Here is a 27,748-nt window from a genome sequence, read left to right as displayed (position 1 = left end):
ATTCTGTTATAGGGAAGAGCATTCAATCACGTGAGCCCCCAGTTGCAGCCTGAAGTGGTACAGCTCAGGTAGAGGTTGTTCTCCAATGACAAACTAGGTTCCATGCTTGACTCTAAATGCTTTTGATGCAAAATGGATAACTACCAGAGTGAGTGCTGCTTTTGAGCTTGTGCTCATGACTATGACATTTCTAGTTGTTGTCACCATTATTATCAATATCAGCCATCATAACCATAGTACTAAAAACAGTATTTACAGCAAGTCAGAAGTACACACCAAGCAAACACCCAGCACCACAGCAAATAAGACATCGTTAACATCTTGCAGACATTTTCCCAGGTCCCACCAGAGGACATGGGCACTGAGGACTGCAACCACTTCTTACACACAAACTCTATTTTTCCTTAAAATTTATTTAACATTTTAAACTATCATCACTATAGCATGGATGAGATGATTCTGCATTATACACAGGTGCTTTTCTAGGATGGCTGCTATTTAGAAACTGATGCAATAGCTCAGACATTCAAGCCCAATTCTTTCCTGGCTCCAAGCACCTGTCTTGCCACCCCTGGGATGATGCTTCTATTTTCTTTCTGAGCCTCTGAACAGACATTTCTTTGTGACACGGCCCCTTTCTTTGGAAACAAAGCTTTTCTGCTAATGCCCTGGTACTCCCAAGTGGAAGGCAGGATGTGTGCTGGGGAAGGGGCACAGCTCCACCTGACTTCCAGCCAATTTTTGTCTGTGCCTTGACTGGATCAGTTGGCTGAATGCTCACCTGCCCCAGATGGCTTCCCTAATGGTTCCATGGACCTTGGGGGTCTATCCAGTCTAGATTTTTCTTCTAATGAATCTAGGAGGCACACAGTAGTCACGCTTGAGAACTATGGCTCCAATATGGCTGTAAAGGCCTTTTCTACTAGAAAAGAAAATGTCTTACCCCATTTCTGAATTTCAAAGAGAAGCAGTTCCCATAAGAACCCTTACCACCAAAGGGGAAGTAATAGCACAACCTAGACAAGAGAGACACTGGGAGAAGGAGGGGGAAGCATCTACAACATGATGTCACTGACAACATTGGTGCCCCCAAAGTGGCACATGGGTCATCAAATCGCTTACCTGATGTCTGAAAAGGCACAACTGAGTTCTGACCAGAAACCACAAAGAATGGAATCATTGCAGATCCAGGAAAACAAAAAGAAAGGAATAGTCAGAGGGAGAGATACTAGGCTAGTATGTAGCAATACCTACTCAAGGACAAAATACTTTTTTGTCACTGTTGGGGCTGGCATTGGAGTAAGTTTTGGTGCTCCACAAATCAGGCCCTTCCTTCAGTGGGAACTCTTTAAGATTTTGGAACCAATGTGGATCTATGGCCAATGTAGGTTGAACTTAGTTTGATGTAGGCTGAATTGTATGTTTGATTGTGGACAGTCATTGTCTCTCAGCCTTAGCTTTCATCTTAAAAACTGGAATAAGGACGAATTTTTTTACAGGGCGCAAAAAATTGCATTGCAATGCCCTTTGTACTAAAAGTGCTATCTAAGAGGTACTTAAGAGTAGCCAAAGAAATAGCCTTGCATACAGGTAGGATCATTCTCACAGTAACTACTTAAATAACTGCAGTGTCATGAGATTAACTAGGGTGACTCTGCTGGAAATGGCAGGAGGCAGATCTTCAATCTGAACTAGGTTATATTACTTAAAAGAGATTAAAGGCCTATCCCACTTTCCATGCTTCTGGTACACTGAAGAGGACTGTCTATAAGTTGTTAACAAAGCACCTTTTGGCTTATGGGACATGAAGGATTCATCATGTGACAGATGAAAAACTCCCAAGCTACCAAATGGTCTCAGTGACATATCAATAGGTTAGAAAGAGTTGTTAGAAAGGGAATGTTGATAATCCTAGTATTTTGAAATACCACTTGTATTTGTAAACACTTTTCTTCTGCAGGCTTCCCAAGTCTGTTTTAAAATTAAAATCCGTCTAGCACATCCTAATTCCTTTGCACTACTCTCTAGTTTTGGTCCCATCTTTTCCCTGTACGCATGCACTATACAATATGCCAGAAATGTATCATGGAGAGCTCTCTAGATGTAACAGCAGATTGACATTATACTCTGCCCCAAATTGTGCCAATTCCTTTCCTTCCTACAGAGCACTGGCTCCCTACACTGTTCCTTTTGATCTCATCTGTGAAAACTCACTCCACAGGACGTACTTTTGAAGGAACAGACTTGGGCCCCCGGCTTACCAAAAAAAATGCTTTAAAAACACAACATGTTTAGCTGTGAGCACTGCAACCTTATGCACACAAAACTAAGAACTTAGTGGGCCTTGCTTTTGAGCAAATATGTATACAGTTGGCCCTACCTTAAAGCTCTGCCTACAATAAATCTCTTCCTGTCAGACTGGATGTTGCATTAGAACCAGCATTCATCCAACCATGTCTGTGATGGGCAACAGGGCCTTCTTAGACCTTTGCCAGTACTTTAAGAATGCCCCATTCCCCACCACCAAGCGCCAACCATGCAATGGCTGCTGAGGAGGCAATAGTTGGACATTGCCAGGAGGTTCCACCTGTTCTGGAAGGAGCTAGGCAAGGCTCTTATTCATCTGCTAGAGGGAGGCAAAGCAGTGCAGCTGCTGGGCCTCAGCTGGAATGAAAGATGGGGGAACCTGGAGGATATTAAAAAGCCTCAGAGATGGGGAAGTGGGGCAGTGGAAGTTCAGGAGACAGGCTGCCCTTGTTTCCTTGCCAGGGGCCATCTTCAGACTCCTTAAGCCCCACTCAGTGAAGCCAAAGAGGGGATAGTTTACCTGGCCTCCCTTCCTCCACACAAACACATTGAAGTCCTGGGCTTAAGTCTGCCAAGGCCAACAGTATGGAAGCCAGGCACCCAAGGAGAGGAGGCCTACAGAAGGGCTACACTTGCTGTTGAGAGCAACCTGGGGCATGGCAGAGGCTGGCCTGCTGAAGGAGAGGACCTGAAATAAAGTCATTCTTGCAGCAGACTAGAGGGGAGTCAGTGCCTTCTTTGACCCCTTAGCTGTGGGTCCAGGGGAAATAGGGAGCACCGTCCCCCTTCCCTGGGGTATGGCACAATGTGCCATGAGGCACATCATTTCTATAGTGGTCGACTTTTTCTTAACCCTCACAGCAACCAAGTGGCATTCTTTAGGCTGAGAGACAATAACTTGAAAAGGCCACCCGCTGAACTGCAGAGTGGGAGGTTGACCACACATACCTCACCCCCGAGCCAATGCCATGTCCAGCCTAATGGGCGAGGCATGCTTTATTTTTTAGATTCCACTATAAAAAAGAAAAGTTATCTGGATTTAAATGTCAAAACACACGCACTTGGAATGGCATATGCATATTTGAATGGCTGGCTTTCCCTGAAATTAATATGAAAGCAAAAGCTAGGAACTTATGAAACTTCCTTATAGTAAGTCGAACCATTGACCCATTGAGCTTAGTATTCCGGAAACAGGCTGGCAGCTGCTCTCCAGGAGTTCAGACAAGGCAAAGGGCTGCCAGGGATTGAACCTGCGACCTTCTGCATGCAAAGCAGATGCTCTAAACACGTAGTGATTGCCCTTTCCTTATATATTTTCTCAGTTGTGGCTGCTTCTGTTTTATTGAGAAAGGGGGCTGGATCCAGCTATTTAAACATGCATGTGCTAGAAAACCTTTATTTTAAATTTGTTTACTGTTTTAACTTTTGAAAAAGGCAGGATAAAGCCCTTTTCTCCCATCAGGCATTTAGGGACTGAGGAAGATTAGGGTGGTTTTTGGTTTTTCTGGTTGCAGTTTTTTTGAATTTCATTACAATTTTGAAAGCTTAACACTGCCTTAATTTCTGCATTTTGATTGTTTTAATACCACGAGCAAGAAGGAGGGTTATTAATTAAGTGAATAATATTGACAACTGATGGTGCCAAGCATCTATTTTGCTGTTTAAAGTTGGGTAATTTTTGGACCCAATTGTTTTAGGGGAATGTGTATATTGGCTCCAACAGACCTTTGGACTGCTGAAGATTGTATTTGAACATTTCTACTAGCTATGCAGAATCATATACTCTACTTTTGGTGGGGAAATAAAATTATTCAGTTGCTTTCACGTTTGTATCTCTGAAACGTCACAATTAACACAGATGCACATGTTCTACCATGCCTCCCTGTTACTTTTCCTAGGCAGTCTCCCCTCCTTACTTATAGGAAGTTACAACAATCAGAGATGGTGACAGAGGGTTTTATGTCCTTTGCAATATAGTACCTGAAAATACCAAAGGTGTGTGATCTGTACTCCAGTTCTGCCTCCTGTAATGCTACTGACAAGATGCTTCCATCCTTAGGGGGAGGTGTGGCTTACTACCATATTTAGCTAAAGTCCTGCACATTGTATATTTTCTGATGATGTGAATAGTCAACTGGTGAAATACTGGTATCTGAAATACTCCAGATTTCAAGATACCTCTTGTTTACCACAGAACTTTTGATCATGCAGTGGTCTTGCCTAGCCAGTTTCTTTGCCCTGAAGAGAAATCTTGTGAAAATAAAAGCATAGTTCAGTTCATAGGCATGATTAGGTCTGAGGCTAAACAGGCTCTGAACGACTAAGTTAATTTACCAACAGCTCCAAATCAGACAACAGAAAGCAAGGAATAAGCTGCAAGAGGCTCTTTCTAACCAAATCCCTCAATCATCCAGTCCCTACTTCAGCCACAGAGAAAGCTAAGGGCTTAGCAGGTCCTTTTCACACATTGCAGAGTGGCAGAGACATATTGCCACTGAAGCAATGCCCAGCAAGAAGCCATAGCCAATACTGGCTCAACTGTGTTGCCCTCACTTTACATTTCAAGTTTACTTTTAAAAGCTAGATTTATGTCTTTAAAAAACCCTGTAACATGTGAAATTGCCCATTGCCCTACTTGTCAAGAACAGGCTTCTCTTTGTCCAACTGCACACTGTTGCTTCACTTGAGACAACTACCAAGAGCAGCCCATGCTTCATAGAGAACAGTCCTCACCTTCACAACATTGCCAAATATGTTCAGCGTGTCATCTTAATTTTTGTGCATTAGTTTAAGGTTTATCTTTTTTTTTTCCTGAAGAAAAGCCCGAAGAGAAGCTGGTTTATGGATTCTATATTTAATGTTTGTGGACTAGTTGCTATTCTGCTGAGAGGCCCCTAGGAACCCCCACGAGTTAAGGATACAGAGAGGAGAGAGATATGAAGCTTGGTACACCAGAGGGAAGGGTGGGTGGGTGGGGGGAGGGAAATGGAAATGGAGAAATCAGATGTTGCCTCATCTAGACAAAAAAAAAAAAAAGTGTTGAGTTTTGTTTGTTAGTTATTAGGAAGCAGGTGCTAGTTGTGTAGAAAAGCCCTTTATCCAGAAATCTCTTCCCGCTGCTCCTTGTTTCTGCGCACCTCAGCTGCGTGCAATTCCTGAAAGAGACAGAAATGAGATGCAGTGTGAAAAGTATCCATGGCAGCTGCTGCTTCCTTGCTGGTCTCAAGCAAATTTCAGTGGGACAAACTTGCTAGTCGGCTGCAGAAGAAACAGGGGTCTTTAGGCATCTTAAAGACTAAGGGCTATCTCCAACTAAGACCTGCTCAGAGTAGACACACTTAAATCAATGGATTCCAGTAACTTGAGTCCTTTGACTTTAATGAGTCTACTCTGAGTAAGACTTCATTGGCAATCACACTAAAGACCAAACTAGATCTTCCAGTGTGAGCGCTGTAATCGGTTCTCCTTTGGTTTTTAAAAAGGCGAATGCACTGGGAAATGGGGTGGTGGATCAGGGCTGTGGTACTAAGGGAAAGGGGCTTGACCCTTTCTCAGGTGTATTTTCCCCATCAAAATCACTCACTGTCAAGGAGCTGCTCTGTGTTCCATCATAGTATCTGAATATTTTTCTCCATGGGAAGCAGCTTGGGGGATGGGGGTGGTCTATGTATTTGGATCAGGGAAATGGGGCTGGGGGTTGTAGCCTGGGGAAAGGACACAAGGGAGGCCCATCTACATCTAACCATTCCGTTATAGTACTGTAGTTGCATTTGCCCTTTAAACCTCCCCAGATCATTTATTTCATTTGTTTGGACAAGACAGAAGTACTGTTTTTGGGGGACAGGAGGCGGGCAGGTGTGGAGGATTCCCTGGTCCTGAATGGGGTAACTGTGCCCCTGAAGGACCAGGTGCACAGCCTGGGAGTCATTTTGGACTCACAGCTGTCCATGGAGGCACAGGTCAAATCTGTATCCAGGGCAGCTGTTTACCAGCTCCATCTGGTACACAGGCTGAGACCCTATCTGCCTGCGGACTGCCTCGCCAGAGTGGTGCATGTTCTGGTTATCTCCCGCTTGGACTAATGCAATGCGCTCTACGTGGGGCTACCTTTGAAGGTGACCCAGAAACTACAACTAATCCAGAACGCGGCAGCTAGACTAGTGACTGGGAGCGGCCGCAGAGACCACATAACACCGGTCTTGAAAGACCTACATTGGCTCCCAGTACGTTTCCGAGCACAATTCAAAGTGTTGGTGCTGACCTTTAAAGCCCTAAACAGCCTTGGTCCAGTATATCTGAAGGAGCGTCTCCACCCCCATCGTTCTACCCGGACACTGAGGTCCAGCTCCGAGGGCCTTCTGGTGGTTCCCTCACTGCGAGAAGCCAAGTTACAGGGAACCAGGCAGAGGGCCTTCTCGGTAGTGGCGCCTTCCCTGTGGAACACCCTCCCACCAGATGTCAAAGAGAACAACAACTACCAGGCTTTTAGAAGACATCTGAAGGCAGCCCTGTTTTGGGAAGCTTTTAATGTTTGATGTATTACAGTATTTTAATATTCTTTTGGAAGCCGCCCAGAGTGGCTGGGGAGGCCCAGCCAGATGGGCGGGGTATAAATAAAAAATTATTATTATTATTATTATTATTATTATTATTATTATTATTATTAGATTTCCCAAAGTTTATATATTATTTGATTATAATAAAACCTCAGAGCGGTCATGGGTCTCTAGCTGTCTCATCTACTTGCACCCTCAATCTAATGTATGAAACTATTTAATTTTTTCTCAACATGCAACAGCAAAATGAGTTCATTTTGTTAACTCAGTCTTTAAGGTGCCTTTGAGAGGAACAAAGGAGCCCCACAGAGGAGGTTCATGGTCCCTGGAATCACCTGTGATATGAAACGAGCTGGGACATGTTCTTCATATCAGAAATGATGCTGGTAAGTGTGGGATTTGTTTGGTGTGAGCCTCTGGCACTTACCTTCTCACGGAGCCGCTCCCTCAAGGCAGCTAGATGAGCTTCACGGATCTCCTTGCTCAGCTCCATCTTGTAGTTGAGCTTCTCCTCAGCCAGCCGGCTGAAGTTGTTGTTCTCTTCTAAGGCCTTGTGCAGCACCTCCCTCTCATGCTCCCGCTTTTCCGCCAGCTGCTTCAGGACTTGAGCCTCCTGGCTCTACAACGCAACCAGAAAACCAGATTAGATGAAAAGGCTCCTGAATAGCCAACTGTCGGTCAATGTGCCTGTGCATCATCTTTTTGGATGGAGTTTATCACAATGCCTGGCTACCCCATACCAGATAATATTGTACATGGTATCTATTACACATGCTCTATTGCAGAGGTGGCTTAACCCCCAGAGGCTGCCTAACAATTGTGGGTGTTTATCACCCCTTCTCTACACATTAAATGATGGTTCTGATGTCTAGGAAGGGGGGAAGTGCACCCCCATAAAGGTGCTGGGTTGAGTGGAGACTTTCAATCCTTCCTTCCTTGTCTACTTTACTGTGTTCCTTTTCCCCACTGCTGCAAAAACTGGTCGGGTCCTGATAGAGGTAGGGAATTTACTTGGAGGTTAGCCACTCTGCCCTGTCAGTTCCTCTGTTGCTTTCCCCACCCCTCAGCTCCCTTGCATGTGTGGTGGAGCCTTATATGTTTATCCTGTTTCTCTAATAGCCTTTAAATAGTTTAAAACAGGGGTCGGTAAGGTTTATCTTGCCTGGGCCGGAGCAGTCCTGCGGAGATCCATCTGTGGGCCGGAATGTGTGCGTGCAAGTGCGCGCACCCACAATTTCTGGCATCTGTGCATGCGCAGACATGATTTCTGGCGCCGCGGAAGCGAGTCCCCGCACCATGCTGCACCGGTTTAGCGCAGCGCGCAAGCGGGCAACTCAGTTCAGGGGCAGCTCATGGGCCGGTCAAAGGACCTCCGCAGGCTGCTTCCGGCCCATGAGCCTTAGGTTGCTGATCCCTGGTTTAAAACATCGAGTGTTTCAATGTCCATAATACCTGTGTTTACAATGCTGCATTAGCCAAATTTACACCTGCAAACCAGGTGGGTAGTGTTTGGAAATAAAACAGGTATCCGGAACTTTGCTCTTTATCCACTGAATTTATTTATATTACCATCTAGGATTTGTCTGTTTCTTAACATTACTAAGTTTTTTTTATTCCTTCTGGGTCAGCTAATCTTCCAGTTTCTTTGCACTAGATGTAATTTTACTCATGACCAGAGTGGAAATGAGAAAGGGATTGGGGTATGAATATTCAGTAACGATCTTGCCCATAAGTTGCAGCATTCACTAAGTGAAACACTTCAGTCACATAAGCCCTTAATGTTATTGATAATGCACTAGTATTATTTACGACTTCGTTAGTCTCCTTCAAGAGAGAGGGACAGATCTTCATTTCTCCTCTGCCCAGATACAACATTTTGGAAGACTCTGACCCACAGAATTGCAAGGATTTTCTTAAGCCCCCACCAGCACAGGATTTTAGCTCTAGTCAAAGCATTCTCTTGGGCATTCTCTTGGGCTCACTTCAATGGCAATTCCTTGACAATCCCATTACCTTCCTCCTCTCTTCTGCAGCCTCCAGCCTCTTCTGCAGCTCTTCCAGGGACAGGTCCCTCTTCTTGGGGGGAGAGGAGAGGACTGGGCTCTCAGGGGACAAATCAGAAGGTGACTTCAGAATCACTTCAAAGCTCTGGCCAGAAGCCCTCTTGTCCAGCTGCTTGACCTCCATATCTGAGCAAGAAAAAGACAGGCACCAAAAGGATGAAGGGGTGTGAACTGTAATGTCAAATAAGGTCCTAGCAGACTATCTGAAAGACTGCCTCCTCCTCCTTTGCAGATCCTCTCAGGTTTCAAGATCAGCAGAGGGAGCCATCTTGATATTCTGAGGGTTGCGGCCCAGGAAAGAGCATTCTGTGTGCCAGCTCTTAAGCTGTGGCATTTCCTCTTCAGAGGTGCATCTGGCACCTTCATGGCATACCTTTTGCCATGCTGAAAATGCACCTCTTTACCCTCGACTTTGACACATGAGATATGCAGATATATTTTAGAATCCACCCTAGTCTTTGGGTTGTAAATTGTTTTAACTGACTTCAATATTGCGCTTTAACTTATTGTAACCCAGCCTGGAACCTTATGGAGAAAGGCAGGTAAGAAATCAATCAATCAATCAATCAATCAATCAATCAAATAAATAAATAAATAAATAAATGTGCTGTGTCATAACTTTTTCTTCATTGTAGCTGGAGCAGTTCTAATGGTCTCTCAAATACTCTTTCCGCATGTATGAATCTTTAGGATTTACGTAAGTGCAGAGTCCTCCTTAAGTATTAAGGCTGGTTGCAACTAATCCTGCATAGCTGATTCAGTTCTGAATGCTAATGGAACATATGCTGTACAACCAGTGAAAGTTATCAGCTAATGTGAGTGCTGTGCAGCCGCTGTGGCTTCAGACTATGCCACCAATGCCAATCATGATATATCACCCTCTGCAGTGGGCTGGCAACTCTTGGAGAATGGCTGAGACCCTGCATTGCTTGCAGGTGTTCGGCATGCTGAACACTGCAGGGGAAGGGAAGAAAGCAGGGCAGAAGGAGAGGAGAATTCCAAGGTGCAGGAGGAATTTGAAGTCCACGAAGAACCGACTCAGTCTCTTCAACAGATAGCTTGTGCTCTCTCTGAGACTTACTGATAGAAATGCCATGGATCAATATATTGTTCTTAGTGCGCCCTTGAGGTCTGCTTCCCTTTTTCCTATCACAAAACAGGCTGTCTGACACTAAAAAAACACCTTGCAATATGATTCTATGGAATTTCGAATACAGTAATAAAATAGCACACCTCTACAGTATACAAAGGCTGCAGTCCTGAGCACAGTTGGGACACTAAATTCCCACCAGCTTCAGTAGGATTTAAGCAGACAAATGCTTGAATCACATGTGTATGTACATCACTGGATTACTCACTGCTTGATGACTTGCAACTGAATGTGCGAAATGACTTGCTTTGTTTAGTTATTCTATTTATATCACATCTTTCTCAACAGAAAAACTAAAAAAAAAATCAAAAGAATGTATAGAAGAAAAAGTGGGTCAAAGTAGGCTTGTGAAAGGAGCTTCGTTTCCCCTCTCCCTCTCTGTTTGCTACACTTCAGAATGGCGGCCTTCTAATGGAATTGGAGCGGAGTGAGAACTTGTGGGCAGTTGTCTGGCAGGCCCCTGGAACCGCCTTGCTATCCCTTTATCTCCTGTAGAATGGCCAGCCATGTCTTAATTTAACACACGTACTCCATATTACGGGAAGTGGGTGGTGCTGTGGGTTAAACCACAGAGCCTAAGACTTGCCGTTCAGAAGGTTGGCAGTTCAAATCCCCGCAACAGGGTGAGCTCCCGTTGCTCAGTCCCTGCTCATGCCAACCTAGCAGTTCAAAAGCACGTCAAAGTGCAAGTAGATAAATAGATAAATAGATAAATCTGGTGGGAAGGTAAACGGCATTTCCGTGCGCTGCTCTGGTTCGCCAGAAGCGGCTTTGTCATGCTGGCCACATGACCCAGAAGCTGTACGCCGGCTCCCTTGGCCAATAAAGCGAGATGAGCGACGCAACCCCAGAGTCGGTCACGACTGGACCTAATGGTCAGAGGTCCCTTTACCTTTACTCCATATTACATGCCCATTCAACCACTTCCGAGTGCAAAACTGGCACTTTTATGAATAGTGCTCATTCTGCACTTGTAAGGAATTGATCTTTTAGTGTGGCAGCAGCTACCCTCTGGAACTCTCTGGTCACTGACATTAGGCAGGCACCTTCGCAGTACAGCTTTCGGCATCTGTAAGCCTACCCAGATATGAAAAGTTGGACATCTATTTAAATACATAATTTTATTTTATAACCTACACCTTTAACTGCTGATTCTACTTGTTTTTGTTTTGTTTTTTTAGGTTAACTTGTTTTAAACCCTGACTTTTAGTGATCAGTCAGGTCAGCAGTATGAGATACTTACCTCCATATTGGTATATGGTATTTGGGTGTGGCTGGGTGTGGAAACAGGAACAGATCAATGAAAGCAGAGAGAGTTCCTTCATTTTCTCTTTGTACGCTAGAAAGACAAAAACAAACAAACAAACAAACAAAAAAACCAGTGAGCAAAGTTCTAATGGCAGCCATTTGCTATTTTCAGAGGACATGGACTAAAATGTTGACCCACGCCACAAACCTGGGTTATTCTTTAGAGCTATTTCCAGAATCTCAAAAGGGGAAAACCAAGAGTGTTTGGACATTTCCACCATAAAGCAAAATGGTAAAACTAGCTTTCTTAGGTAAGAAGAGAGTGATCATTTGAAAGCCTCACATGCATCTTTGAGCAGAGTTTTCAAATAGCTACATTCCCTCGTACCTACAAGAAAATACCTTGTAGTTAGAAAAATGGATGGGTTGTATCCAACTAACTTTTACTCAGTGCTGACCCACTGAAATGAAGAGATCAAAGATAGTCATGTCCATTCATTTTGGATGCAACCCAATGACTCTTCTATTCATTTCCATGGGGCATCTGCATGGGAAATTCATTGTGGATTGTGCCCCTGGGTATTCATCTCCTTGCTCAGGTAGGCTGTTTTTCTCTTTACTAGAAACAGCTTTCTTTCTGTCCATTTCAAAAAACTGTTGTCCTATCCAGTGCAATCCACTCCTCTCCCATTTTCTAATTCCTCAGACAAATCTGATTGCAATTAAAGGTGCACTATGGAACACAAACATGAAGCAGATACGCAGGCCATTGAGAAACATCTGGCTGACATAACAGGGTGAGTTTTCTGCTTCATCAGCTCGGACCCAGGGATCAGGGCAGCATCACAGTCAGCCACTTGCCAGGTTGAATAGTATTTCTTCCTGGGTGAGTAGCTTACCAAAGTCTTCAGACAAACTACTATCTGACCCATGCGGTGGGATTCCTCTGGTACGTCTCTCCACCATTAGGCTAGTGGTTTGTTGTGTACCCTTCCTCATAACACAAAAACAAGGAAGAGTAAAATGGAAAGAAATGGGCACCAGAAAGAGAACAGCCAAAATGAGCTAGTCAATGGACAGACAGTTGAATTATGAATTGGTTCTAAATTGCTTTTGCTGAGTGCATGTCTGGGTCCTATACTACTCTTATAACATCTGTTGAAGAGGGGTCCTAATTGGGCAACTTTCCACTTTGCTCCTGACAGTGTTTAGTGACACTGCCAGTTGCCAACCCTTTCAAATTGGCATTAGTGTAACAACATGAGGTCCAGCCATATGGAAGCGGCTCCTGTATCCTTGAGGTAATACAATACAATACAAAACAAAACAGTTTGTGGTCCAGGGAAGTAGGCCCAAGTCTGGCCCAAGTCACTGTTTGGTTCTGGACAAGTTACTTTCTATTCTGTAAAATGGGAATGTCAATGACTTACTTTGTGCGGACAGGGAGGGGATTTGCAAGTTTAAGATTGCTTTATCTTTGCAAAAGCAGCAAAGTTATAAAACAATAAGCAAAAGGATATTTTCAGACAGAAAACTGCAACATATAGAGTTCAATGTCATAGAGTAATGAATGGCAATCTTATGAATGGAGTTCATAACAGGGATTCTACATACCCATAATTAGTGGTGAATAGTCTCTTTAGTAATCAAGTAGCAAGATAATCTGGGGATCTCATGTCTCTCAGCCTCTATCTACCAAAAGCTGCCAGTAAACCAGAGCACCTGCTGACTGCATCTCACTGTATTAACAGAAGTAATATAACTGTAGTGAGATGCTGGCAGCCAGTGCTCTGGTTGCTAAGTCTCATGGATAAGACACTCTGGATAAGTTAATTAACCTAAATAATATATATTCTGTATTCTGAAATCTTGTTCTGAATTACTTAAAAATTATCAAGGTGAGCCCCCGTGAGAAGTCAGGAAGCTGCAAATTTAACAAGATATTCAAATGTACTTACTTGTATGACAAATTTAGGAAACATACAAAATCCAAAATTTGCTTTTAATGTTTGGCTCATCTCTAAAGAGCGTTCTTGGCTGGACACAGCACTGCCATGTGTGACCAGCAAACCAATCCTATCAGTTTTCTTGCTTCTTTTGTTTATTTTTGTGTAAGAAACTAAGAAGAGCAAGTGAGTCAGTTGAATCTGTATGTGTGTGTCACATGTGAATGTACATAAATTCAGGAAAGAATTCAAAAAAGAACCAAATGCACCTTATTACCAATGTAGGTTTTAGGGGCCAACTTAACTCATCTGATTTAAGCTTCACGTGTGAAAAACAACTCAGCTGTCTGCCAGTTTATGGCAGGCACAAGCAATGAATATCAAACCTGCATCTGCAGCTGGAGGCAATATATGAATAATGGATTTTTTAAAAAAGCTGGGCTGAGCAACTGTCCCTGCCCCCTACAATCTCCATTTGGGTCTTGTATTTAAAAGGTCCTGCCAAATGCTGCATAATCTCAGCTGCTGTGTCTTCTTGCCTGCAAGCCCAATGCTGGGGCATCTTTCCGTCTCAGCCCCAGCCTGTCCCCAATTTTGTCTTTTGTGCTCTCCTCCTGTCATGTAGTGAATCCCCCTTCCCCTTCATCAATTAAGATAAAAGTGGGAGGAAGACAAATGCATCCCAGCTGCTGTCAGCAGCCTAATGAGACGAGGAAAGCAGGATGTGTACATCTCCTGGCATTTCAGACTCTCTAACTCCATCTTGGCGCCAGCGATCAGCAGCAATTAGCCGATTCCAGTCAACACAAATTGAGGGAGGGGAGGAGTCCTTCTCTTGGCTGTGGATGTACTGGAGAGTCAGGGAGAAGCCACAGGGGAAGAAATTTGGAGGAGCTTTTGCTCCGAACTCAACCCCTTGCAATTAAATGAAGTTTTAGCGGAGTCTTCCAGCTGGAGCCATGTTTTGTCACAAAGCAGCTTTGGGAAACAGGGATGCAAAGAGAGAGGCTGTCCTTGCTCAGGGCTGCTTTCCCAGAGCCTGGGAAAGCAGCCCTGGCCTTCCCGCACTCCTAGTGACCCCCATCTCTGCAGGCGCAGAGTCCCTGCACAAAACCCCTTTGGTCTGCCATCCACTTCCCTGCTGATTCGCAAGCAGAGCTCAAGGCTGAAGGTGAAGGAGCTGTTCTTCCAGCACCACTTCTGGCTGAGTCAGCTGCCACACAAGCCCGACAAAGGGCCACCCTTAATCAGTTTCTACCACAGATGGGGATAATTTCCATGTAAGAAACGTCAAATCACTTGCATATGCATTGTTATGTGTGTTTATTTTGCAGCTTGTACTGTCTGGATTCACTCAGTGTTGACTTTGGCTGAAATGTAGCTCACTTTGGCTTGAATGAGTTTGTATGCCACATTAACAACAGTCACACACAAGGCACAAACAGCAGGAGAGCTGCTCAATGGCCATGAAGGTCCACTGGAGCTTCGTGTGAGAAGACACACCTCTTCTCTTTAGCCTTGATTTAGCACTTATCCACTCAACAATATTTTTTCTCACATTTGATAACACTCTGCCTTTTAACAGCTCTGTGGAAGTTTATTGTACTCTGACGCCCCGTGTTCAGGAAAACAGTAAATAAAGTGTTTCAATGAGAAACTCATCGTATTAAGAGATCTTGTGAATGGTCACTGGGACAAAATATTATTCAAAAGGGTATTTGAAAAGACCTCGAGCATATTGTCAAATCCCAGACAAAATCCCAATCAATTAAAAAAATAACAGTAGCTCCCTTAGTGTTTGGTTTTATTTGTTTCAAAGTGGTTGGCTACTGACTCACTACATTGCCCAAATGGAGTTTCCCTGCAGCAAGATGCCCTAAAATCTTGTTAGTCCTGTAATGTACAATTTTGTGACAAGATCTGTAGTCTCCACTTAAGGGACAGTCTGACCTGTAATTTAGAAGCTGCCCTGACTGGCTGGGATAACCCAGTCAGATGGGTGGGATATATATATATATATATATATATATATATATATATATAGTTGTTAATATTATTACTATTACTGTACAGTGGTACCTTGGAAGTAGGTGTTTTGGTTTGTGAACTTTGCCTTGGAAGCAGAACATGTTGAGTGTGTTCAATTTGTAAATTGAGTCCCCTGCTGCTATGGGAAAGCACGCTTTGCTTTAAGAACGCTTTGGTTTAAGAACCAACTTCCGGAACGGATTAATTTCGTAAACCAAGGTACCACTGTAATTATTATTATTATTAGGCAATCCAAGCCAGGCCAAGTTGCTTTTGAGGTTGTTAGGACCTAAATCCATTGGCAAGTTGGTTTGGAGCCTTGTTCCCTTCCGAATCTACAATTCTATGTTCACAATTCCCTAAATAACATTGATCTTCACAATCGTCCTCTAATGCAAGCCAATATTAGTACCATTTTACAGAGGTACAAACTGAGGCTATTTGCAACTTGCTCAAAGCCACCCAGGGAAGCTAAATCTGAGCCGGCATCAGTGTCCAGTTCTCCAGGCTCCGAGCAAGACCTTGTTCAACATGTTACCTTTGCTCTTGCCTTCCTTTGTAGAAGTGGGGTGACTGGAATGCTGTGAACAGGCTATGCTTGCCCCAGGGATGATAAAAGTCAACATATGTGTGGGGAAGTACATAGGAGCCTGATGGAAAACTTAGTGTGCTGATTCTTTGAGTGATGTAGCCATCTCCAGGATTTGCAGCATTGCAAGGTCAGCTGCCTAAGTTCTGATAATCCTCTGGGGGCCTAACTGAAGGCAACAAAGCTCCAGTTCAGAAGCACTTATAGATTTATAGATCAAAAAGTCAATAATGCATAAATGGGGGTGGGGGCGAGAGGACAGGAACAAGGGAGGAACGTGAGCATATGAATAGTGATCCCCAAGGGAAAACACACACATTGCTTTGGAGTCCTTGTATGATCAAGGTAGAACAACGCAAGAACTATGCTGGCTCTATAATGGGAAATGCATTAATCGTTACTTGAAGAGATCTATCAAAGTCATCTCAAGGGGGAACTAGTCAATAGTTCACTTTTCCTTTAGACAGATGGACACAGTAAAGGCCATCCAGGAAGCTTCTCTGACCTTGCTATTGATTTTCTTTGTAAACCACACAGCTTTGCTGCCTCACTAAGATGCCAATGGGGCAAACTGCTGCAAATGCCTGATTGGTGCAAACTAGCAAAGCGTTCCATGTGCATAGATGCAGAAGATGTGCTGCTTGGTCCTTCAAGATGCTGGGCAATGTACTTCCTCAGTTTCCAGCTGTTTCAGTCCAAAGAGGCCTCCTTCATATTTCTTCAGGGTCCTATATATTGCTCCTGCAGCTACTGATGCATTATGAAAACACAGATAATGGATCAGGATCATTTAGCAAACTGTGTAATAAGTAGTAGCCTAAATAAGGTGCTGGATAGACTACCTGGGGAAACTACTTCACCCACGTTATTGGGACCCAGACTACTGGAGAAGAAGGTCCTATTGGCATAAAGGCCCATCCAAACATTTTATATTTTAATTATGAGCACCTGCCAAACTCCTTCAGATGTAGAGCCCAGACAGCTGCATGGGTTACCTGCACAAAAGGTCATGTGTATTTTGTGAATATATGAAACTGATCCATGAACTCTTAACTCTGATGAAATTCTAGCTTTCTGAGAACCACGACTATCACATTAAAAAATAAAACAAGTTTCTGGCTATGATTACTACAGAGAAAACCTGGATGGTGTGTGAACCATGCCTGGTAAAATATCAAAACTTAGAAGGGGTCTGGAACAGCCTCCCAGTGCTGGCATAGCACACATTTCTGTCCCCACAGCTTCTGTTCCTTAGTTCCTGCCGTCCATCTGGCTCAATCGCCATCCCTCCTCATCCTTCCATTTCTTCAGTCATTGTCAAGCCTTTCAAGAGCCTTTGGTAACTTGGATATTATAAACAGGATTATGCAAAACAAGCAAACAAACACATAATTTCATTCTGTCACAGAACAGAGAATGCCTTTTTTTGTCTGTACCAAAAGACCCGTCTGGTATATAAAAAAGACATACTAAGGTTCCAAGCTGATAGAGATGACTTAGTTCATAGAACCGTAGAGTTGGAAGGGACCATGAGAGTCATAGAATCATAGAGTTGGAATAGACCACAAGGGCCATCGAGTCCAACCCCCTGCCAAGCAGGAAACACCATCAGAGCACTCCTGACATATGGTTGTCAAGCCTCTGCTTAAAGACCTCCAAAGAAGGAGACTCCACCACACTCCTTGGCAGCAAATTCCACTGTCGAACAGCTCTTACTGTCAGGAAGTTCTTCCTAATGTTTAGGTGGAATCTTCTTTTAGGTGGAGTCATCTAGTCCAAACCCCTTTTGCTCCACATGGAGCTCAAACCCATGACCCTGGGATTAAGATTTTCATGTTCTACCAACTGAGCTATCCCTTCACTCTCAGCCTTTATGTGGCCTTGGTAGAACACCTCCATCTGTGTGCTTTTGTTTCTGTATCATTCCACTTGAAACAATCTATTTTAAATTCTTCTAATTCTTTTAGTTCAATAACTACTTTTTTTAGCATTAGGAGCAGACTACATGCCAGCTGGGGCTGACAGATCAAGGTGCGTACAAGGAAGTTGAACAAACCTTGCAGAGGGAAGTGTCTTTGCAAAGTCCAGTGAAAAAATGTGCTTCTTCAAAGAAAGAGAAGGTCAGCAATGAGTAATATAAGAATGATTCTCATTTGAAATTTAAGCCAAAGGCTATATTGAATTTGCTCAGAACAAAGATAACTGTATTTGTAACTAAACCCACTGACAAAAACCAAAGCATAAACTCAGAATACAGGGGCAAAGATATTCCAGACTTTCAGTTAAGGTAAAAAAAGAGATCCAGACATGTTAAAGACCAACTGTCAGGACCGCCCTAGGTCCCAGCTCACAAGAGACCAACGCCAAGTCCAGCTTATATACAAAAGCTTTTATTGAAGAACATTGTCAGTTCCACAGCCGAGGCGCGCGGCCCCACGTCTGTTAGGCTTACACCGCTGAAGTCCCCTCTGAATCAGTCCCGCTTCTACACCAGTTTAAGAGGCTTGTGCTGGACCACCTCTTCCTGTCCTTCCTTTTCCGCAGGGTCTTTCTGCCCCCCTGGGTTCCTTCCCTCCTGGATTCCCCCGAGGCTGAATCCCCAGACGCCTGCTCCCCCCTCCTCCGTGCTTTGGGACCAGGCTCCTCCTCCGGGCTCTCCTCATTTCCGCGCGCCTCCACATTTGAACTTGGCGCGCGTACGCTGCTTCTGACCTTCCTTTTGACAGTTATACTACTCTCCGTACTACTCTCCGCCCCTTCCGGCAGGACGTCCTGCCCCGATCTCCTTCCCCTCTCTGCTTCCTGCTCTGCTTCGTCTGACACACTGGGTACTCCACCCTCTTCACTCCGTTCCGGCGGAGAAGCCGGTCCCGATCTCCAACTCCCACTTGGGGTTCTCCTGCTGCTGTCCTGCTCCTGACTATTCCCCCCTGTGGCTCCCCTTGGCCTGACCAGGGGCGCCCCCTTTTGGGAATCCTCCGATTCACTGGAAAGACTCATGGAAACCCTCGAGTCATTGTCATCCTCTTCCTCGTCGCCCTGGGATCCTTCCCCCTCGCTCTCAGTCTCCTCCCTCATCTGTGCCTCTCTCCCTGAACCCCTGACACCAACTAAGTTAGTTCTTGGTATGAGCTTGGTATGAGCTTTCGGTATCTTCAGGTATCTGAAGAAGTGTGCATGCACACGAAAGCTCATACCAAGAACTAACTTAGTTGGTCTTTAAGGTGCTACTGGAAGGAATTTTTTTTGTTTTGACTATGGCAGACCAACACGGCTACCAATCTGTAACTAGTACAGACATGTTCAGACTTCTTCCATAGTTTCCTTTTGTGTGAGATTGTTATAATAAGCTTGTAATAATCAGTGGCTCTTTTAGCCAAAGCCATGCTTAAAACATTTCACCTGTAGAATATTATGGTAGCTCTCTAATAAGGACACATTGGCCATGATCGTGTGACTTATCTTTATCAGCTACAATCTAGGTCAAACTGAATGATCCGGATTTTTTATTGCCAGGATTGTACTAAGAACTGGAAATTTTAATGATTCTCCCAAAAAGTCTTATCACAAAAGAAACTCGGCTTATGTGGAATCAAATGCAGGGCCCCCATCTTGATGGATGAGGTGCACCCCAAGATACAGAAACACCTCCCAGCCATATTCTGCTCTTCAACAGACAGGACAGGCACAGATCCAACTGTTCTCCAATATCACTGCTGAAGAGATGGTGCCAATGGACAGCAACACATTCCCAGGACTGCCAGGAGTGTTCCAAGTTGTCCACTCAATGCGGGGTCAAACCTCACTGCAGAAAGCGTACTATTTGTATGGATTTCATACCGTAATCAGTACATTTCTGAGGATGTCTTTGCCTGTCAAGGAGTGTTCCAAAAATCTCTGGGGACAAAAGGCAACATTGAAAGGTGGTATGTGTTGAAGGCTCATGCATACTAACTAGGGCCTTGAGCTGTACTGCTCACCCCCTGCTGAAACACAAAGCTAAACAGAACCATAGTCGTGCAGGAGTGGGGGAAGATGAAAATATAGACTTGGGTGAGTTTATCAAATAAAGAAAAAAGAAAATAAAAAGAAGAGAAATGACATCACCATTTAATTGATAGATACGCAACACGTCCCAAGTGAGCTTGCAAAATAACTAGATATAAAGGAGGGCAGTATTCTTGCACTTTGAATAGTTATGAAGAAAGAGAACTTTCAGCAAGCACAGCTTGTCATACAGGGTGAGAAATCTGCACCTTCCAGATTCTAAAAACAGACCCATCCCAATCCTAATGCTTGAGAGCCTTTGAGTTTAAATTGTGATTTTCTGCATGGAAAACATTTATTTTAACATGTGTACAGTTTACAGGCCACCCTACAACAAAAGTTCTCTGGCTAGTTTAAATGGATTAAAACCAGCAAGTTCAATTAAAAAAAAAACAAAACAGATACAGCTAATACACAACATAAAATCATTTTAAAACACTGAACTTTGCAACGGTGTATCAATTCAAAACTGAGGGTGGGGGAATAAAATCCTAGAACAGTATTAAACTATAACTTGGTATAAAAGACCTGGGGGAAAGTAAAAAGGTATTTGCCTGCTGCCAGCAGGATATTGAAATAGGTGCCAGGTGAGCCAGGGGTGGGGTAGGCCTTTCACTACAGAAAAGGCCCATTCTCTCATAGTCACCCGGTGTACCTTGTGTTGTCCCAAAGGGCCTGAGATGACAACATAGGACCATGCAGGGCTTTAAAGAGAAAAACGCACTTTGAATTGAACAAGTAACCAGTGAAGTTGCAAAATGCCCCTCCCAGTTAGTATTTGAGCAGCCATATTTTGCATCACGTGAAGTTTCCGGAACATTTGCAGAGACGTCCATGTGCAATGCGTTGCAGTAATCCAAACAGGAATTTATCATGGGATCCATGATATCTCTGTCCAGTTTTTGTAAGGGTGGACACACTAAAACTAAGGTGGGCACATTGAGATTAAGGTAGGCACTAAAAGTATTATTTCCTAACCAGAAGATCAGTGCCTGAAGAGTATGTGATTTAAATCAAAGGACATGGGTAGGATCTACTTGGGAGAACATATGAAGAGCTTGTCAGATCAGGCCAAAGGCCCATCTACACCAGCATCCTGTTTTAACAAGTCAAATGATAAAATGCGTGGAAGCAGGACCTGAACACAACAGTACTCCCCTGCCAGCAATTCCAAGCAGGTTTCATAATCTTTTTAAGTCATGCAAGCTGGCAGTCATCGCTACCTCTTTTAGGAGTTAATTTCATAGTTTAGCTATGCACTGTGTGAATAAGTACTTCCTTTTATATGACCTGAATCTTCCAACATTCAGCTTCATTAGATTTGCATGGATTTTGGCATTATAAAACAGGGAGGAAAACTCTGTATTTACTTTCTTCACATTGTGCATAAACTTATACAGCTCTATTATATGTCCCCCTTCTCCACTTGTGATTTTTCTAACTTAAAAAGCCATATTGTAACCTTTCCTTATAGGGGAGTCTCTCCAACCCCTTGATAATTTTGGCTGCCCCTCTTTTTTTTTTACCTTTTCCAGCTCTACCATATTCTTTTTTAGGCAAAACAAACAGAACTGTATAAAGTACTTCAAATGTGGTTGCATCATAAATACTCAGATATGGAAAGGGACAGAAATAAATCATTATCTGGAACTTATTTGTCAGGGAGCAAGATGCAGGGAGGACTGAAGAATTCCAGTGGTTTCTGAAAAAATCTTTCAGCATGATTCTGAAAGTACTTGTTAAGAATCGCATGTCAGAGGCAAAATCACAGCCAGTCAGTGCAGGGTATGTGCAGACTATTTGTTATTTAAATCCTGAATAATAATTCAATGCAGTACAGTAGTACCTTGGGTTACATAGGCTTCAGGTTACATATGCTTCAGGTTACAGACTCTGCTAACCCAGAAATAGTGCTTCAGGTTAAGAACTTTGCTTCAGGTTAAGAACAGAAATCGTGCTCCGGCGGCAGCAGGAGGCCCCATTAGCTAAAGTGGTGCTTCAGGTTAAGAACAGTTTCAGATTAAGAACCGACCTCCGGAACGAATTAAGTACTTAACCCGAGGTACCACTGTATAAACAAATACCTGGCTGTTATAAACAATAGGTTGAACAGAGGTATTCATCACACACACACACACACACACACACACACACACACACACACACAGATCGCCTGATATGCCATGTCCACTATGGCTCCTCCTATTCTCTCCTACCTTCTGAATATAACCAGAGAAGCACTCTCTTTACACATTAGCACAGCAATTACTCATTAGGGAGCCAAGATGGTACTCTACAGATGTTGCTGGATTCCAACTTGCATTACCCCTGACTGCTGACCATGCTGTCTGGGACTGACGGAGTCCAACGACAACATTTGGAAGGAACCACTTTGGCTGCCCTGGTTTAAATATATTAAGAAAACAATGCTTGAAGTTTTGGGGGACAGGAAGGAGCCCAATCTAACTGTTCCCTTTGCCTTCCTTCTCAACCTCTCCAACAACAGTTTTTCATTTTACATTCAACATTGGCTCTAATTAACAGAAAAGTGTCATCCTTAAGTCTGGAAACACATAAGATAGTAAACCAGCTCCCCTTATATTGTGTTCCAGTGAGGAATGGCAAAGAAAGACTTATCCAACTGAGGGTATTTATTTAGGGTCGTTTCCCCCCTTCTCCACACAGCATATATCATTGCCAAAAAGCTTATTCATCCTCTCTGTATAAAAACTCAGCATTTACTTGCATTAGGGTTGCCATACTTCAAAAAGTGAAAACCAAGACACCCTAACTTGGCAGCCCTAACTTGCATGGACCTGTCTCTTGAATTCCTCAACCAGCTGCTGGTCTGTAGCCACAGCAAGGGGACCAGCGACTGCTAAACATACTATGTATTCCATGGATGGGCTGAACAGAACAAGAGGCATGCATTCACTACACAATAAAAGTCCCATGGGTTTTTCAACATATGGTACCAGATTAATTGATAATTCTCAGAGAAGGTCACAGCTATTAATTCCCATCCAAGTACTGAGGGGATCTGCATGTACTATAGGTGAACATAGTGTTGTGTGGCTTTCTGCTTTCTGTTGGGGGAGAATGTTCAAGAAGCCGGGGCCTTGTTGAGCCAAGGGACTGTTTGGGGCTAAAAGCAAGATGTTTGCCTGAGCAGAATCCTTTGGCACAGCTCAGCCGCCACTGCAGCTGAGCCTGCACTGAGCATGTGCTGTTGCTTCCCCTGCTTGCTAAGTAGAAGTGAGACTATTCTGGCGAACGGAATATACTTGGGAAGCAAGAGGGGCCAAGGCACAGAGAACCTGCTCCTCTTCCAGCTGTGGAAAAGGATATACAGAAATCTCTTGAGGCACACATAAAAATACAGCTGCCCTCCTTATCTTTCTTCAAGCGTGTTCTGCTTTTAAGAAACAGGGTGCAGCAACCAGGCAAGATGAAAAGAGAGGGGACAGGCAGTGATAAAATCTCACCTCTCAGCTCTATGGTTTGCATGTCTGCAAACAGGGATAACAAGCTGCCTCAAGTTCTGGTCCACCCTTCTCTTTGTCTTCTGCAAACACCTTTCTTCTTTCGTCTCCTTGTTTTGATCACACTCCTGTCACCCCAGAACCTCTGTTCTTTGACATCAGTCTTATGCCAAACCTAATGCAATTGGAACGGGGAAAGGATCGGAAATAGACCTCCGAGGCAAACTGCTCAGCTTTAAAAGCTGCGTCCCACTGTCAGGAAATTAAAATGTATGGTTGGGGTGGGAGGGAAAGGGAGAAAGTACCATATTGTTTCAGAGCACCATATGGGGAAGGCACCTGGTACCCAAACATGTCATTCCCCCTCCCAACTCCTTCACAGCAGGGCTCTTTCAGCCTTGAGAACCCTGACCAACCCTGACGTTGTCATTTCTTTAATTTGCACTGATTCTGCAATAAAATAATAGGAGAGGAAAACACCTATCTCCAATAAAAAACATTCCTAGTTTTACCTTTGCTTTTGCTACCTCTGTCTCTCCCGTTCAAACACAGTGCATTCCCTCCCCGCCCCCCCCAGCACAGATCAAACATATTATTTGTAAAAGGTTTCTGGCAAATTTCTTATCTCAGGCAAAGCTGGCTCTGCACATCCTCTGACAGGGGGACCCATCACATATACCTCCCCTTGAATTTTAAAAGGAAGCAGCTCAGAAAAGGAAGCGCAGGCAGCACAGAGATGGGCAAGCCCAGCGAGTACAGAGGCAAGACAGAGCTTCTCCACAGCTAGTTTTTTGTGTTTACAAAAGTATATACATACATTTCCCCCCCCCTTTCTCCCCATCTATAATGGCTTTCCTTCATTTTCATTTTTTTTTAAATTCAGTAAATAAACATGACCTGTGCCTCAATTTATAAAGGTTTAAAGACCAGTAGTGAGTGGACATCACAAGTCATCTATTGTCTATGTAAAGAGACAACACGCTTCTTCCCAGCCAAATTACATACGCTTAGCCCCAGCCTTTAAAAAGAAAAAAAGGAGAAGATACAGGTTTAGGGACTAGAAAGCAGGTGGATGCACACACAAGTGGTGGGCACACTGTGAGCTAAGCTGTTCCTTCACCTCACCTACCAGGCCTTGTAACCTGGGAGGGCAACAGGGTGCAGTTATGCAGTGGTGTCACAGCCCTGCAGGAAAGGATTGTCTAACAGCATTGGGTTTCATTCAGCGCCATGGGCGGACCACTCCCTCTACAGCAGCTGCTGGCTAAACAACCTGCCCCGATTCTGCTAACCCAGATGTACAATTATTATTATTTAAATGTCTTTGCCTCTTTGTTCTTTTTATACCCTTCCTTTCTACCCTTGCCAATCTACTTTTACAGAAACTGGGTTTAAAAAATTAGGCAAAACACAACCAGCCAGACAAATGGATTTTTAACCGTATGCATCAGAGAAAAATAGATGATTTGATAACATGCATCAAAGCTTGGAAATACACAATTCTGAAAGCAAGAGAAGACAATGATGCCTGCCCGGCTACCATCTGTATAGCATTGCAGACAAGCCCCACCTTGAAAAGAAGAATGGAGAATAACACTGATCATTGCAGATGGGTTCCTTCTCAATGATGCAGCTGCATATAAAGAGGGGGGGAAAACCCTTGCTTGTTTTACCTGAGACGGTGCTGGCCATGATGGTGAGATGGGTAGTGGAGAGGATGCTGCAAGGGAAGATGCAGAGGCAGAGAGGCAGGAGACTGGCTTTTCTGCTGAAGTGCTGCAATGCTGTGGAAGAGAGGAAGGTCTGACTCAGCTCTAGGGGGATGTGGCTATCCAAGAAGGGAGGAGAGAAAGAGAAGGAGAGGGGGAGAGGGAGAGAGGCGAAAGAAAGAAAGAAAAGGAGAAAGGGCTTGAGATATGGAAAATGAGTTCCCAGTTCAGAATATCAATGGGCCTCGGAGGGCAGCTTTTGATGCCCAATTCTTTTACAATGTCAGGAGTCTGAGAAGAAACGCAGAGCCTGTTAGCAAAGGGGATAGTTAGCAGACACGCCCAAACTGGAGATTTACCTCCTCCCTTCTCTTGTCTGACATGTATAGTCTAGAAATCAGCTGTTTCGTTTTATGTTAGGGAGTTGAAAACAAAATGTGAAAATGCACAGAGTGAACCAAATTTAAAGAGATAAAAAGCTTTGGGAAGCGCAGCCATTCACAATTTCGCAGACCTATTTGAAGGATGTGTCTGGAATTCAAGTTAACCCAGCACGAAAATACCAGCTCCTGTTCTCACCTAGGGTTGCCATTTCACAAGCCTAGTACTCCAGTTCACAACCTAGTTAAGCTACAGTACCTGGATTTAACCCCACTGGCATCACATGATACGTTTCTTTACATTTATCACTGTTACATTTAAAACTATGTCCATAGCAGGATTGAAAACCAAAAGCCAAATCAAGGAGTACTGTTTTTAAAATTAATACCTGCTTTGCATATTCTCAGATATGCAAATAAACATATTATCTTTCCCACCTTTCATAAGTCAAACATTTGGAAACATGCCACATACATCACTATATATCTAATCTCCATATATATATATATATCCCTTTCTTCAAGGAGGTACAGTGGGGCATGAGGATTTTTTTAATAAGTCATGGCAGATCACCATCTTTTTAATTCCATCAAATGTATTAATTCTCCTCTATCATCACATTAATCACCATGTTTTGATCAGCATTGCTTTCTGATAAGCCTAAGAATCAGGACAGCTGTATTAGTAGTCCCAATTATCAGCATCAGCCCCATTGCACCTGTGCTGAGGGAACTGCACTATTTGTTGATCACCTATCAGGCTATGCGCAAGGCCTTGTTACTAACATATAAAGTGCTGAACAACTTGAGACCAGGTTACCTGAAAGACTGCCAGCCCCTGTATAGACCGGTTAGATTACTCAGGTAAATTTTACTCATAACACTGCACCTTAAAGAACATCACAGGGCAGTGACCGAAAACCCATTTTCCCAAAACCCATTTTCTACTATTGACCCTACACCATGAAATACCTTCCCATCCCCTGCCATACATAGAACATAATCTATTAACTGCTTCAGCCATCTTGAGAAGAAGACAACATATCTTGGGAAGAAGACAACATTATCTTTTTGCCTGGGATTTCTCTGACCCAATAAGATTGGGCTCTTGCTATTGCTGAATTCCTGTTTACACCTGTTGCTCTTTTTAATCAGTTTTATTTACTGGTTTTATGATACTTGGTTTTAGTGTTAATATTTACAAAACTTTAAGTGGTATAGGAAGTGATTTAGAAATGCTTAAAAATAAATAAATATCATAATAATCAGCACCCTTCATATTTTCTGAGGTTCAAAGCACATCACCACATGCACTGTCTTGGCCATTTTTACAATCGCGCTGTACGGCAGGTCTGTATTATCGCTATCACCATGTTGCAGAGTTGGGATTCAGTTTGAGACTCGCCTTAGGCCACTTTGGGAATTTACAGTTGATGTGATGTCTTCCTGACAGGCAACTCATGCTCTAACAATGCTTTAAAAAACGAATTAGCCCTCATGTTTGAATATGCCTGAAAAATACATCAGGCTTGACTGGTGATACAATAATCTAGGATTCTGAAGAGCCAACAGACTGGAAATTAGTATCTCTATATTGCTGAGGTGATGTAGTCTGCATAAATGGTATTATTTAATGGGCATACTTTAAGCAGCTTTCCGTAAGGAGAAAACTTCATGCCAAATAAACTGTTTGGCTTAGATGGAGTCATTATATATAAAACTGAGAAGCTGAAGGGCTATTGAAAACTTAGTCTGAATACTTGAAAGTCAGATAGTTCTGCAAAATCCCCAACCAACAGTACAAAACACAAGGTATTAGTATTATGATTATTCTTGCCCCGCTCTAATCTGGCTGAAGTGAGTCTTCAATAAGATTGTCCTCAATGGAATTTCATTGGACCTTCAGACTGTCACATGGGTTCCAAATACATAATCAGTAGAATAGAAGTGTGGAAAGAGACCCGCCAAAAATTAACCAACAAACACAGAGTATTCTAAGAATGCACCTGAAGAACCAAAAACATTTTCCAAAGGTGACTGAATCATAGAATCATAGAGTTGGAAGAGACCACAAGGGCCATCGAGTCCAAGCAGGAAACACCATCAGAGCACTCCTGACATATGGTTGTCAAGCCTCTGCTTAAAGACCTCCAAAGAAGGAGACTCCACCACACTCCTTGGCAGCAAATTCCACTGTCAAACAGCTCTTACTGTCAGGAAGTTCTTCCTAATGTTTAGGTGGA

The 27,748-nt window shown here is 43.5% G+C and overlaps 1 protein-coding gene across 1 annotated transcript; it reads right to left on the bottom strand.

Moving 5' to 3' along the window:
• Nucleotides 1–395: 395 nt before the first annotated feature.
• On the bottom strand, nucleotides 396–25,473 carry STMN3 (stathmin 3). The gene is made up of 5 exons (XM_028735503.2): nucleotides 25,090–25,473; nucleotides 11,320–11,415; nucleotides 8,877–9,052; nucleotides 7,291–7,482; nucleotides 396–5,462 (listed from the first exon to the last, which is right to left on the bottom strand). Exons 1-5 carry the CDS (start codon nucleotides 25,106–25,108, stop codon nucleotides 5,403–5,405), a joined length of 543 nt encoding a protein of 180 aa, XP_028591336.1. The 5' UTR covers nucleotides 25,109–25,473; the 3' UTR covers nucleotides 396–5,402.
• Between the last annotated feature and the right edge of the window lie 2,275 nt (nucleotides 25,474–27,748).

Source organism: Podarcis muralis, chromosome 5 (assembly GCF_964188315.1).
Source record: "Podarcis muralis chromosome 5, rPodMur119.hap1.1, whole genome shotgun sequence".
NCBI lineage: Eukaryota > Metazoa > Chordata > Lepidosauria > Squamata > Lacertidae > Podarcis > Podarcis muralis.
The sequence above is the reverse complement of the archived record's forward strand: the minus strand, read 5'-3'. Positions and strand labels throughout refer to the sequence as shown.